Raw genomic sequence first — 15,000 nt, 5'->3', positions numbered from 1 at the left:
GAGATGATTGATGGCTGCGTTTCATTTATCAGCTTTAAGCTCCGCCGTCCGCCTGCTGCAGCTCGCCGGGACCGTTTGAGGACAACAGAGCCGTCATTAATGTTATTAGTCTGCAACATGTGTTGTGAAAAGCTGTGATTTATTGTGAAGATCCGTCCTGTTAAATCAATTCAACTTCTTGCAGGAGAAAAACTGTGACTTTAAGCCACAATCATTCATCAGACCATGAATGCACCTTTTTTTTTTTTTTTTTTTGGTCTCTGTTCTGGGATTAATTCAATTTCATTCATATTAAGTGTTTTCATCTCTGACATCATATTCTGGGAGTGAGTCACCAAACTGACAGTTCCTGTTCAGACCACTGAGTGTCACTAGTGTGGAGCTGCTCGTTCAACGACGGTACAACGTCAGCTCCTCATTCTGCAAACAGGAAGCTGTAATCGGCCTCGGGGTCAGGTTTAAGCAGCTGATCCGACATGGTGCATCATTAAAAACATTTTTTTTTTTTTTTTTAAAGAAACAGGAATGTGTGCTGTGGCTAATATTACATAAAACGCGTGGATACCAAAAACAGAAAAGAAAAAATAGAAACAGAAAAGATATTAAAACGAACACTAAACGCACATCGATGGAAGTAAACGACATCGTGGGCCGTGTGCTTCGAAGAAAGCATCATTCAAGCGTTTAGCAAGTGACTAAATGTTAAAAGGCACATTTCACAACAGAAAATAAAAAAAATAAAAAAATGAAACGACGCAAAACCAGACATCATGTTATTAAATCACGAGACCAAACTAGAGCTGATTTCATTGGGTCATCAGGTTAATACTTTATTTTGTTTGATTGCAGCAAAGAGAAAGAAAGGGAGACTGAAACGGGGGAGAAGAGAGACAGAGAGAGAGACAGAGAGAGACAGAGAGAGAGAGAGAGACGAGAAGGATGTCGGAAAGAGGAGACTACAGACTTTGGGAGAGCTGTGGCTACAAGCCTTTGTATCAAATCTAAAGACAAAGTCATCAGGCAACATTAAAACATCTTTTAAAAATAACATTAACATATTTTGTGGGCTCTATATGGCACAGTTTTACCCCTAGACATGTACACGATACTGAAAACAGTTTAGCCACACTCCTACGTCTATGAACAGCTTCATAGCAAACAAAGCCATGAAATCTATCTCCAAATCATTTCTCGAGGAAACGCTCGTTTACCGTTCAAATTTCTTATGCCATAACAAGGCACCTTTAACAGTTGAAATCTGGCAGATCCACATCTTACTATAGATAATTATTTAAATATCAAAGCAGAGGCACATTCATTTAAACTAAAACATACAGTAAATAGTTGTATATTACCACCAGATTCCAGTCCAGTCACTACAATACGTCGATTTGCATGCTTTTGGTTCTGTGTGATAACCGTGATGGCAAACTATGGCATAAGAAATGGTCCAAAAAACACAAACATCTCCACCTACAGGAATGGCTTCAGATAGTGTATTGGAGACAGACAGGCTTTTTTTACACTGAAACTAACCCACAGGAAAGTGTCAAGAAATTAAAAAAATAAAATAAAATAAAATAAAATAAAATAACAGGTGGCCCATATACTGCCGAGGGATATGCTGCTTAGGCAGATTTATTTTGGTTTTTCTTATTATTCACGCAGTCACTCGCTCTCATACACAAAAACCCAAGCACGCAAAAAGGCTTGTAACCACACCCAAGGGGATGCTTGTGCGCCCCTGCAGTCGGTCACGCTGCGTTTTAACACTCCTGCCTCAACCAAAAGGCGCCCCGGTACCGTCTCGCGCGCACACACACACACACGCACACGCACGCACACGCACACACACACACACACACACACACACGCACACGCACACAGACACATATGTACTTCATTGAAAAGAGGTGCGGTGAGCGAGTGTATGCTCGAGGAGAGAGGGAGAACTAAACAGCTTGATAGTGACTGTAGGATGTCAGTGTGGCGGCTAAATATTTTTTTTTTTTTTTTTTTTTTTTCCAAATTGTGGTCTGTGAGAAAAAAAAAAAAAAAAAAAAAACATGAAGCGATATGGAAGATTAAAAGGCCAGAAAAATATAAAAGGAAAACCAACAAAAGCTGTGCGCACAATGCCAGATTTGCTGAGGATATAAACGGTTAGGAAGCAAGTGTTGCTCATGCTTTGTGGATACAGAACCCAAGTTTACTGACATGTTCCTAGGACTACTGTATATATGCATACCAGACGTTATACGGTTCTTTAACAGGTTATTTGTGTCAAAACAGAAACAAAAACAAAACCAAAAAAAAAAAAAAAGGAACTGAAACCGACTCTACCATTAATGCAGCTGTACTTCATTAACCTCATGACTAAATTTACATTCATATTTTTAAGTTTCCTCCCCCCTCTTTCACTGAAGCCACTTCCATCTGGTAAGAGGGCCAAACAACATAAACAACATAGTTGAACAGAACAAACATGTAGAGATAACATTACACAGAACAAAAACAAAAACAAAAACAAAAACAAAAACAAAAACAAGGCCCCGGCGGGGCATCTGGAGAGTTTCGGCCGCCACTTTGGCTGCTAAGCTCAGCCGTTTCCCACCTCTCGGTAAGTGACACAAGGCAGGAAGGGAAATAGTTCAGACTTTTTCCAATCTCCCCTCAGTTGTGGAGCAGGACAACAATTTTGTTTTTTTGTGGTTTTTTTGCGTCCCCATCGTCATTTCTGCGGGGGGCCTTCTGATTCAGTCCAACAGTTTTGTGCCCATATATTCCTCTTCCTATCACGAAATAAGCTCAATACCCTGAATCCATTTTTTCTTTTTTTTTTTTTTCCTTCTTTGCTGTCGCTTTTCTTCGTTCCTGGCTTAGTAAAATGGAGCCTTTCCCTCCTCCAATCAAAGAGGAAAAAGCTACGCAAGATGAAGGCTGACTGGTTTTTTTTATTCTTTTCCTTTTTTTTTTTTTTTTTTTTTTTCTCCTTTTTTTTTTCATGTGAAGGAAATGAGATGAGGAACGGAAGTGCAATTGTCCTACCAGCCTTTAATTCTTACCCAGTGGCCAGCTACATTTCCAAAGCAGCTACAAGTGTCCCTTTTAAGTGACCACTACTTTTTTTTTTTTTTTTTTTTCTATTTTGTGCACATAAGGTATAAACTATGTTGAATGCTATACAGATCCTACAGTGTCATCTGGCCGCAAAGTCGCCAGGTTTTTGCCGAGACTTTGGAAGCTCAGACGATCTGTCATTGTCATCGACTCCGGCCGTAGCTTTGACTTCTTAATGATTTGGATATGAGGAATCACTTCTAAATGCACTTCTACACGTTGACCTACAGTAGCTATTCCAACTAGCGTAGGAATGCTGTGTGCGTCTCTCAAGGAATGATCTAGCCACACACACACACACACACACACACGCACACACACACACACACACACACACAGTAACGCACGCACACTTTCACGCATTAGCAGTAATACCTGCTCAAGCCCAACTCTGCATGCACGAATCCCTACATACATGTGCACGTACATGCTCATATATAACTTTCATGGACAGTCCGACGGCAGGATGCACCCGCGTTCTCACTCGCTCGTACAAAAATACACCAGGTTTGAGTTGCTCGATGCTCCGCCTCCGGCTGAGCGAGTCGGTGCTCCTCGGTCTCGTCCCTCATCCTTGCCCACACAGGCCTTCCCTGAAGAGCGTTTATCCTCGTTATGCGGTGACTATAAAGGGAAGTAGACTGAACTAATTTTTTTTTTTTTTCTTCACACGACACACACCCTGTTAGCAGTTCTTATTCTTATATTATAGATAATATAATGAGTCAGAGAGGAAGATTAATCAAGCTCTAGAACTACAACACACTACGGCCGGACAGGAGGGACAGGTGAGCGAAAGGTGAGCAGGAGTAAAGATAGGGGGAGTAAATGATACGTCACTCAGGATATTAGGCCTCCCCCCCCCCTCCCCGCTTCTTTGCTCCTTCTCCTCCCTTCACACCTCCTCCTTGCGATGCCTAGCTCTGATCTCTACTGAATAAAGGAGAGGCAGGGGTACTGTGCGAGTGCACTCAGTGACCCGGTGAGCACGCACCCCTCCCGCCCCCGGCCTCCGCAGACGAGGCCGTCCACCCTTTTCAAATATATTCCTTATAGTGCGTCTGTGTCCTACGGTTTGCTGCTGCTGCTGTCCCGTTGCTTTTTGCTGCCGCCGCCGCTGTTGCTGTAGAGGCCGGGGTGTGACATGAGGGGGTGGGGCGCTGCGCCCATGTAGGGCCCAGCGGTGGCTGCGTAGTTGAAGATGGCGGGGAGGAAGGGCAGGGGCTCCACCTTGTCTCCGCCGGGTGCCATCATATTCAGAGCCACGGGAAGCGCGGCCAAGTTATAGGGGTAGGCCAGGAGCTGGGGCCCGTACAGCAGCTGGTAAGGGTCCGGGTAGAAGGGCAGCTTGGCCAGGTCCCCGCCGTTAGGCACCATCACTTTTCCCAGTGGGCCGAAGGGAAGACCTCCGGGCGGATAGGAGGACATGAGCAGGTTTTCTTCCTGCTTCTTACCGAGGCGGTAGCCGTCTGGCACAATGAGGGGTAATGGGTAATCGTGGGCGGTGTAGCCCACCGGGGTGGCGTTCCCGTGCTGGGAATCTCTGGAAGAAACGGTGTCCTGGTGCTCCGGCTCAGGTGGTTGGGGGGCTCGGGGGAGAAGCAGAGCGTGGGCGGAGGGGCGGTCACCGGCCCCGGCTGCCCCGGTGGGCAGCGTGAGCCTGTCAAGTCCTTGTGAACTGGAGTGAACCTGACGGTTGGCTTGAGCTAACAGTCCAATAGCTGAGGGGGACCGGCACGGGGACTTGGGAGTGTGTCTGTGTGAAGAGGGTCCATTCATAGTGGTTGGAGTGGGGATGTGTTGGGGCGATGGTACGGGGCTCAAGGGCTCCTCTTTGGGAACCAGGAGTGCAATCTGGTCCTCTGAGACATGAGCGACTCTGCTGATTTGCTGGGACCTCTCGATCTCTTTTTCTCTTTCTTTCTCCATTTCTATGTTCCTCTCGTGTTCCCTCTGCCTCTCCAGCTCCCTCTCCTTCTCCCTCTGCCTCTCTCTAGCGAGCATCGAGGACATGGTCAGGTCTTGTGCTTCGTCGGGAGACGGACTCCTGGACAGCGACTGGACTCTCAGATCTTGGACCAGAGGTGGTTCCTCGTAACCTGCGTGCAGAAACATGCCGCTCCTGCTCTGCCTCTCCCGGTCCATAATGACCCCATCCCGTTTCACGAATCCCCCCTCGGAGCTGGGAGCTGTTGTCATGGAAACAGGAGGAGCAGCAGTGGTTATTCTGGTCTGTGACGTCACGGGCACATTCGGAGAGGTGTTGGTGGGTGACAGGAAGTGCACGGGGCTGGGTATTCTGTGGATGTGGCTGTCCAGGCTCTTTTTGCTGGGGGTGCGGTAGTCGAGACATTCGGGTCCGTTCATGACGAGCACGCTGTGGAGCGTCGTGGGCGGGGCGGGTGTGAATTCGTGTTTCGTGGGCGTGAGGTGGACGGGGCTTTCTAACGGAGGGTCCGCTATCTGTGGTCTGGCCTCTCTCTCCGGAGCGGGGAGCGTGAGCTCCGTCAGTTCGGGTTTGTCGCTGGATTCTGAGATCTGATGTTCACCTGCGAGTTCACTGAAACGGTCTTCGTGCGGCCGTGACGCCGAACAGTCGGCGCCGGCGGGCGGCTCTGGCGTTGAGTAGCTGATGACTGAAACGGAGAGAGCGCTGGGAGTCTGGGCCTTGTCGGTCTCTGGGTCTGTGTTGAGAACAGTGTTCGATGTTTTGGGCTCTGAGTCTTTGTCTTCCCTTTCTCTCTCCGGGGAACTGCTTAGCTCGTGGCGTCGCACGTGGCGAGTCAGCGCCGAGGACGTCTTGCACACCTTGTGACACTGCGGACAGGTGTGTCGCGATAACGCTCTCCTGCTCAGGCGACTCGGACTGGAGTTGCTCCCTCCGAAGCCCACCTGACCCCCTTTATCTTCGTCATACTTCGCGGTCTCCGGCGCAGATTTGAGCCCGAGCCCTTCGACTTGTTCGCCGACTTTAGGGGGCGCGGGGGGTGCCTCGGTGGGCCTGGGGTGCTGCGCTCTCTGGTGGTCCTCCAATTTATCCCTCGAGGGGAAAGTGGCTCGACAGAAGAGGCACACGAACTCCAGCAGGTGGCTCAGCTCGTGTTTGTCTCTCTTCCTGGGGCTGGAGAACCAGCGGCCACACGTACCGCACTCTGCTGCGTTCCCGTTAGTCCAAGGCCGCCTCTTTATTCCTGTCGGTGCCACTGAGGTAGACAGAGGAGGCTTTGGAGAGTGCAGAGGAGGAGGGGTGGACACCTCTTGAGGGGACTCTTTAACCTGTTCTTCTGCATCTTTATTTTTCTCCTTCAACGGGGCAGAGAGATATTCTTTCTTTTTCCCCTCCGCCTTGTCTCTGTTTGTTTGTGACAGTTTTTCAGCCTCCTCAATTGTCCTCTCCTCATCGTCTTCGTCTTGAGATTTACCCGTTTCCTTATTCGCGATGTTCTTACGTCTCTCGGACCTCCTCTTCAGCCGAATGGAGCGCTTGTAATTCAGCTTCCTCTGCCAGCTCTTTACCCTCTGTAGATGTGCCTGGGCCTTCCTCTTCGGCTTGTAGGAGTAGTAAGGTCGCCATAAATTATCCTCCGTGTCGTGGTCGCTGTCCTGCTCGCGCACCTCCCGACGGAAGTAGTACTCCCTCACTCCGTCGGGGGATTTGGAGCTCATTTTCCCGACCTCCTCCTCGCAGTCTCCTCCGTCCTTCTCGCCCTCTGCTTCCAGGCTGGCTCTGCTCGGGAGGCGGTGTTTGTGGTGGTGGTGGTGGTGGGAGTGAGAGTGCCGCGGTTCCTTGGCTTCCCGCGCGGACGACGTCTCACTCCGTTTGGTTTTGGGGGGAGAGAGGCTCTTGTCTCTCCTCAGGTCCGTCTCAGAGATGCTGCGCTTTACGATGGCCTCCTCCCCGATACGTACAGTGATCTGACACAGTGGCCCCGCCTCTTTGACCTGTGACCCTACAGACAGCTGCTTTGAGTTCGAAATGTCGCTCTTGCTGTGGGACTTGCGTGATTTGTGAAATAATCTGCCCGTCTCTGCCTCCTGTCTGCCGCCTCCGCCCTCCTCCGTGGTGTCTGAACTGTCTCGGGACCTCTTTCTGTGGTTATCTGAACTATCCCTATGCTTTTTGATTGGCCTGGGGCTGCCCTTCAGTGAAGTCTGACTGTTACTGGTTTCAGAGGACGGGCTGTTCACTGGGCTTTTTTCACTCCCAGAGGTGACCTGGTTGCTATGGACTATGACGGAGGATGACACTGCTGTCCCGTGAACTATGACGGAGGGTTTTGTATGCCCGTATGTTATCACAGAAGGCATGCTTGTTTCCGTGCCTCTACAGGTCTTGGGAGTTTTGGTTTTGCTGCTGTTGGACATTTTGAAGCTGCCACTGCCTCTCCCCTGCTCTGACTCGAGGGCCTCACTCTCGTGTTTTCTAACTTGGGGCACATCCGTCTGGGGGAGGGGTGTTAGTCCAGAGAGGTCTCTGTGCTCAGCAGCCACAGAAACAGGGAAGCCATCGGGGAAGGCATCTGGGTCAGGCTTTACACTCTGAGGGTGGGCCCCACCGATGAGGCTTTGTAGGTCCCCGGGGCCGAGAGCACAGCCCAGGCCAGGCAGGGAGAGGGAAGGTGTGTCGGATGGGGGCATTAGCAGTCCATTATGCAAACTGTCACTGTACGTCTTGTAGGGTCTCTTCTGGGAGCGCATGGGGAGAAGGCGGTAGAGCTTGAGGGCATTAGCTTTCTGTTTATAACCCCCATTAGCGGTCTTTTCACTGGAGATGAGGCTGGGATTAATCCCATGAATGGTCTTCTGGTGTGTTTTGAGATTGTAGTATGTGGCAAATGCGTCCCAGCAGAAGATGCACTGGTACCGCCGCTCCCCCGTGTGCCACACCTCGTGCTTCGTGCGGTACTCGGCCAGGGCAAAGACCTTGTCGCAATAGTGGCACGGATATTTGCGGCGCCACGAGTGCACGTTGGAGTGACGCTTCAGGCTGGACAGGGTCATGTAGGAGCGCTCGCACACAGAGCAGAAGTAAATGACATTGCCATCCACCACCTTCACAAAATGGTGCTCATCACCCGCCAGCAGCTCTGCGGCTGCTGCATCATCACCTTGGATACGCGCCAGGAGGCTCCGCGCTTTCTTCCCTGGCCGCACCTTACTGATGTCTGTTCCCCCCACAATCACTCCCCCCTCCACTCTCACCTCGCCCTCCTCCAACGGCTCCTCCTTCGGCTGTACGGTGAGAGAAGAAGGGCGTAGGCTGTTAGACGGCAGGCCCGCCACCCTGCAGGAGGTCTCGTGGGACTGCAGTCTCTTGCTGTGGATGAACACTTTGCCACAGTAACGGCAACTGAGGGCGCGGCTGCCACGATGCAGCCGCATGTGGACCGTGAGGGAGGAGGCCGAGCTGAACAGCCGATGGCACACCCCGCATATCAGCTCGGGCTTCAGGCTGTCAGTAGGGGGGTAGGAGGACGAGTGAGGGGGTGCGGTAAGACCCTCAGAGGGGGGAGGGGGCGGCGGTGGTAAGGGGGGAGGGAGATGGAGGGTGGGCGGGTGCAGACTCGGTCCGTGTGGGCTTCCCGCTTTCCCAGCTGGTCTTCCTGTCATTTTCTCTCTCCTCTCTGCATCCCCACCTCTCTGATAGGCCGACGTGCCCAGACTGAAGAGGATCTGGGCGGTCTGAGAGGGTGAGGCCGTACCGTTGGCCACCCTGTGCCTCTCCTCCCACCCATCTCCCCCGTAACAGCCCCCTAAAGACCCGCCGGAGGACCTTGGAGGGGACCTGTGAAACTGAGTCTCTGAATTGAGTTTGGAGCACTTCAGAGGAGGCGGGGATTTTATATCCTTCCTGATAAGTGCATGATGAACAGTCATGGGGGACGAGGAGGAGGAGGGCGAAGAGGACGGAGAGCTGTCGTGTCTCGGGGGCTTAAAAGGTCTGTGCTTTACGTCCGTGGTGGCGTCCAGTTTCCACAGCGACCCCTTGTCTGAGCTCTTGGAGGATGGTCGCCGTCGATGCGGGGAAGGGGACGGCGAGGAGGAGCTGTGACAGTGGTTCGGCGACGTCAGAGAGGTCGGGAGGGGGGCGGCACTGAGCGGGAAGCTTAGGGTGATTTTTGCATTGTTAGGTCCATCACCCATATCCTCCAGCCTGTCCTCCATCGTGGCCTCTCCCCGGCCTCCGAGCCGTTTACCCTTCATCTCCAACTGCTCAGCTTCCCCTTCAGACTGAGAGGCCGCACCAAGACAGCGGACCGGTTTGCGTAGTCCTTCAGTCTTGCTCGAGTTGTACAAATTGCCGGGTGAATGTAAAGGTGAGGATGCTTGAGCTGGGGGAGGGGTGTTCAGAGCCACTGATGGCAGTGGCCGGGAAGACAAACGGGACAACTGCTGACTTTGGTGGAATGCGGCGTCCTTAGTCGCTCTGTGTGTGGGGTTGCAGAGGGGAGTCAGGCCAGGAGCCCGGCGTTGTTCACTCAGACGTGGCTGAATAAGGCCCACATGGAGGGGGTCCCACACCTTCTCACCGGACACCATGACCAGCCCCCAAAATCTACAAAAAAAAAAGAAGTCAGAAAGCAGGTATTACCATCACACAGGGATACAACGTACAAAATGTGCATTTATATCGACGTAAAGAACAAACGTTGCAGCGAAAAGTTTTGCAGAAGCGATCGCTTCGACACTGATGGAAACGCTTTTGAGAAAAAAACGGCAAAGAAAAACTGAATGCCCCAGCAGAGCTGAACTCCCAACTGCTCAGCCAGGAATGGTGAGTGAAAGGAGGGAGCGGGCAGGGGGAAGGAATGAATCTGCGGCAGTGCTGGTTTAGATTTCAGCGTGCCACAGCCAAGCTTTCAGAAACACATTCCAGAGATCCATCTCTCTCGGCTGTGACACAACATTCCCGATGCCTAATTGGAAGGCGTTCAGATTTAATCAAGATGCCCTCAGAATAGAGTGCCGACTTAGATCCGTGGCCCCAATGCACGTAAAAATAGTCCCGCTCTCTCGCTGTTTGAGCAAAGAAGGCTTGTTAGCCATTCCTGGCAGTGGCTGGTATTTGCCAGGCATGACTCTAACCATTTATTTGTGAAGGCGAGGAGGAGGTGGGGGGAGAAGGGGAAGAGGAGAAGGGAGGGATATTGCATGCATGTGCACAGAGAAGGGGTGTTTTTCCGCCCTCTGCATCCGGTACAATCTCGGGCTAAGCTGTGGAAGATGAGCGGCAAGCTATTCTCATTTCCATTCTAATTCGACTGCCGTGGTGGCGGACGCACCGCCGCTGCAATTTCCCATACGCGAGAAAAAAAGCCGCAGATTCACATGCGATAAAGTCAGCTCGGCCGTATTCGAAATGGGTCGCTTTAGGTGTGTGCAGACGGAGGGGGGGAAAAGAACGGCGACGGCGACTGGAGGATCGTAACGATGCGACGTGAAGGGGAAAAAAAAAAAAAAAAAAAAACCTCAGTCATGCTTTTCTGCCTTCGTTTTCAAGCAGCAAAAAGCAGCCAGGAAGGCAGGCCGCTGTAAAATTCCACAGGCAGCCCTGAACAGGCAGAAACTAGGTCAGCACTGTTATTGCAGAGGAGAGAGGAGGGAGAGGGAGAGAGAGAGAGTGAGAGAGAGGGTGAGGATGAGGGAAGAGTGAAAGGGTGAGAGAAAACGGGGGAGAAAAGAGAGTGAAGGTTAGTGAAGAGTCAGACACGCAGGAGCCCCGGCTACAACGCCGACACACCGCTGCACATACATGCACTCTCGACGTGCCCGCCGGCACGACAGACATAAACAAAGTAGTTCAACATGAATGGGACCGCTTGTAAATGATATTCAAAAACCGAGGGGTGACCGGGAGTGCACGGCGGCCCGACGCCGGGCTGCAGCGGCCGTGACGTACGGCCAACAAAAGGGAAAACAGAAGTGTCTGGTAATGACACGCTCGGCACACCGACAATAAACCCGTTCGTTCAGGATCTGAAACTGAACAAAGATGCCGTCTCGCCAGGCCCGTGTATATTTTCGTCGCTCCGTACTGGAAGCGGGGCCTTTCGCTGTCACTTATATTTGCTGAGCGATAGATGTTGTGCAGGAAATCCCTTATGTCAAGAGGCAGGCTGCTACAAGTGGGCGGAAAACACTGAGAGACGGCGCTGAGGCTAAAAATTTCACCATCTCATCTGATGCTCGCGCCGCGGACAGGAAAATGCGTACGACGCCCCCTCGCTCTTTTTCTTTATCTCCCTGTGACGCACGCAGCCACAGTACGAGCCGAGGCTGCACGACACGCCGTCTGACTGTGACAGGCAGCTTTTAACACGCTTTGAATGTACCGGATTTACTCATAACACGCGCACACACACACACACACACACACACACACACACACACACACACACACACACACACACACACAAAAATAACTGCGCGTGGAAGGACACACTTTTTCTTGCCTCTTTTGTTGTTTGTGCAGGATGAGCGAACGACAACGGAGATGCAAACCTTCTCTGCCGCTCACGAAAGGAATGTGACCGTGAGGACACTAAAGCGACGTCAAAATAAACAGCTACCCATTTCCCACACCTCTCCGCAACAGGATGTTCTGCACAAATAAACATGTCGGTTGGCCTGTGAAGTGCTCGTCTATTTACGCTTGTGGCAACAACAAAAACCAGACAGCACGAAACAGGTGCTCGAGCTGGTGCAGGACAAATTACAAAGCAGACTCACATAAACATAAAGCGCATTATACTGAACGTATTGGCTTTCATATAATGACAAAGACGCCTCCCTGACAGGGAACAAAGGCGTACTTTCAGCATGCAGTGATTCAATTTGTATTCCATATCAAATGGAAAATGTGAGGAAACATCTGATTTCACCCGGACATTTTTAAAACCTTAAAAATAGCACAAACTTGCCGGTTTGTCTTCCTTCCTCACCGCACTTTCACTTTAAAAAAAAAAAAAAAAAAAAAAAAACCCAATCAACTTCGGGGACATTAAATCTTGCTTGTGTGCTTGAATTACGGGGGCCCGCTGAAGACAGAAGTTTTACTATTTGACTTTGAAATACTTTTCCCATTAGCATCTGAAAAAGGTGGATGGCTTTGCGGCCGTGGAAACCATTAGTTTGTAATCTGCCTGAATTTTAACGGGCAATCAGTCAGCAGCAACGTCGCTGCTAAAGTGGCCTTGCATAACATGAGGCGGGATGGCAGAGGAGTTTGGCTGGTGCTCCGGCTCAGGGCCTTGAACCAGACGTTGAGCAATCTGTTTCTGTTCACTGAAACTGGTACTCGTGCTGATAGACAAATAACTGTTAGGATTTAGAAACCAAGCTGATTCTTTTGCTTTTGTCCAACTCAAAAGAAAAATTCACCAAAAATATATTTAATGAGGTCCAACGAGAACTTCAAACTGCTTTGAGCTATTTTTGCCCCCAATACGTCTCATAATTGAGGATTAAAGGTCTGATTATAGCGAATTAGATTTTAATACTGTTTTAGTGCCACTTAATGTCACATTTAATATAACGTAAATAGCTATCATTTGCACCGATGCATCATTAATTTTGTTTTAAATAGAGCACTGCCAAAATAATTAAATCACCAGTACGGTTGCCATTTCTCACCGCAATTCTGTTTGAGTACAATTTCCTTTTTATTTTCACAGTTATGACCGTTATACTCCACAAAATAGCAAGTGAGCTCTGGGAAACACAACATGTCACTGCAAAATCAGAGAGATCACAGGCGGTCCGACAACGCTGTAAACGAGGCCACGTTTTGAGACGTGATCTAAATCATTTTGTGAAGTGAAACCGACGGTGAGCCGACCGCACGGTATACCAGCTCCTTAAAGGGGAGCTATTATGCTTTTTTTCCAGGTTTTTTTTTTTTAATTATTATTTTTATTCGAGGAATGTTCTGAATGACCTTTCTGTGATTTAGTTTAAAAAAAAAAAAAAAACTCCTTATTGATCTATTTATTTAAATGGCTGCTCAGTTCATCCTTCATCAGAAAAAGAGCCTCTTTTTTTTACCCCCCCCCCCTCCTCCCCCGCCCCCCCCCCTTGAAAGCCCACTTTCTTCCGATTGGCTAACTTCCAGGAAGCCTGCCGTGGGGCAGCACCCAGCGCTCGTGACCCCATGCCTCATCGTCTTGCCGGAGGTACCGAAAAGAAAACCGTAAACCTACAAACACAACTTCTCGCTCTTGATCAAAAACGGCAACTTCTTGAATCGCCAACGTTTCGAGGCCGAATGCAATCTGAAATATGCGAATGGAGAGCACGAACATCCGCCGCAACAAAGACTACAGCGTGACGTCTCTGTTATGCAAATATTATATTCATTACTTGTTTACTTTGTGAGATAACGCCGGCCTTCCTGAACCAGGAAGTGACTTTGTAATTCGACATATTCCGTCTTTGCGCTTCTTTTTCAGCGATATCGCTGCATCCATATTAAGAATTTAGCTTTTTTTTTTTTTTTTTTTTTTTGCTGAGAGCCATGTTATTATTACTAAAAGGAGCGGTGGTGTTATTGTGTGAGTGTTAGCGTGTTCCTGTGTGCGAGGGAGTGAGGGTGGAGGGTGGGTGGGTGGGTGGGTGGGGGTGCCTGTGAGGCTGAATGTGGGGGGTCTCGGTGCTCCAGCCGGCGAGCCAGCGGCGAGGAGCATGTGGGGAGAGGAAGGTGTTGGTTGGGGTTTTCCCCCAGCGAGGGGCAGCCAGAGGGGCCCAACTATCGAAGCAGCAGTTGGTCTGTAAAGACAAGAGTGGGTGTGTGCGCGTGAGGTTGTGTAGGGGTGGAGGGGGGGTGGTGGAGGGGGTGTGGGAGGGGGGTGGGAGGGTGTGGGACATCGTTAGCAAGAACAGCTACTGAACTCTCCACAACCCCCCCCCGGCCAAGAGAGCGTGGTAGAGCCAGCCAGATGGGATGGAGGGAGGGATGGAGGAAGGGATGGAGGAAGGGATGGAGGAAGGGATGGAGGGGGGGGAGGGGGGTGTAAGGGGGAAGTTGGTATCGGTCGGGGAGGGGGGTTGTGGTGATGTGAGTGGGAGGGGGGTGGGGGGTGGGGGGGATGACTTCAAACACATCTATCTCATGTTCACATTTAATGGTTTCCTTGTCTTTCAAATCACCCCTCAGCGTGACTGACTTGCAGCACCTCCCCCCCCCCCCACACACACCTCCCCCCCACCCCCCCTATGTGTAAACTGCCGTATCGTGGCGTTTTCGAAATGCCGCTCCACGCACCAGCGATCCTGCCCGCGATGTCTAAAACGCCACCGTCTGCACGCTCCGTTAGCTCTCAGCCCGGCACGTAATTCCCATGATTCTGCTCACTGCAACGGAAATCACGGGAGGCGTTAAGGGGACACGGCGGGACCAGAAGAGCACCCCCGGACAGCAGCGGCACCGGACCGCTGACCTTTTTGAGGTAATCCCCCTCTACCCCCCCCCCCTCCAAAAAAAAAAAAAAAAAAATCATTTTCAATTTTACACGCGGCCCCTGCTGAAAAGCCCCGACGGGCTCCTCACTCTCTAACAACCAAGAAAACATTTGAGTTTTTCTTAAGCGAGGCCGAGCCGAACTGCAAGCCAAGCGCTGCACCAGTTTCCTGAACGCGTCCACATCCTTTAATGTTCTGTGGCCTGAACGAAATTAAAAAATGTAAACACGTCCAACCAACTCAAAAAGATGGCAGCGACTGCCACTTTTATGTCCAGGGAAGAAAAAAAAAACAACCAAAAAAAAAAAAAAAAAAAGGCCTGAAGGCACATTATTTATCTGAACGTGTGACCCGAACGGAAACAACAACAGCTATGACAACATCGCCTCTTTTTTTTTTTTTTTTTTTGACACCCACCACGAC

The 15,000-nt window shown here is 50.5% G+C and overlaps 1 protein-coding gene across 3 annotated transcripts in view; it reads right to left on the bottom strand.

The window, feature by feature from the left end:
- Nucleotides 1–804: 804 nt before the first annotated feature.
- zbtb4 (zinc finger and BTB domain containing 4) overlaps nucleotides 805–15,000 on the bottom strand; it is a 23,475-nt gene continuing 9,279 nt past the window's right edge. For all 3 annotated transcript variants that reach the window (XM_069169849.1, XM_069169850.1, XM_069169848.1), the window contains exon 2: nucleotides 805–9,676. In XM_069169849.1, the coding sequence (XP_069025950.1) occupies nucleotides 4,189–9,660 (5,472 nt within the window). In that variant the 5' untranslated portion in view covers nucleotides 9,661–9,676 and the 3' untranslated portion in view covers nucleotides 805–4,188. The remainder of the gene's footprint in view (nucleotides 9,677–15,000) is intronic.

This window comes from Embiotoca jacksoni, unplaced genomic scaffold (genome assembly GCF_022577435.1).
Source record: "Embiotoca jacksoni isolate LCO1_2020_lvr unplaced genomic scaffold, fEmbJac1.0.p SCAF_47, whole genome shotgun sequence".
In the NCBI taxonomy this organism is placed as follows: Eukaryota; Metazoa; Chordata; class Actinopteri; family Embiotocidae; genus Embiotoca; species Embiotoca jacksoni.
The sequence above is the reverse complement of the archived record's forward strand: the minus strand, read 5'-3'. Positions and strand labels throughout refer to the sequence as shown.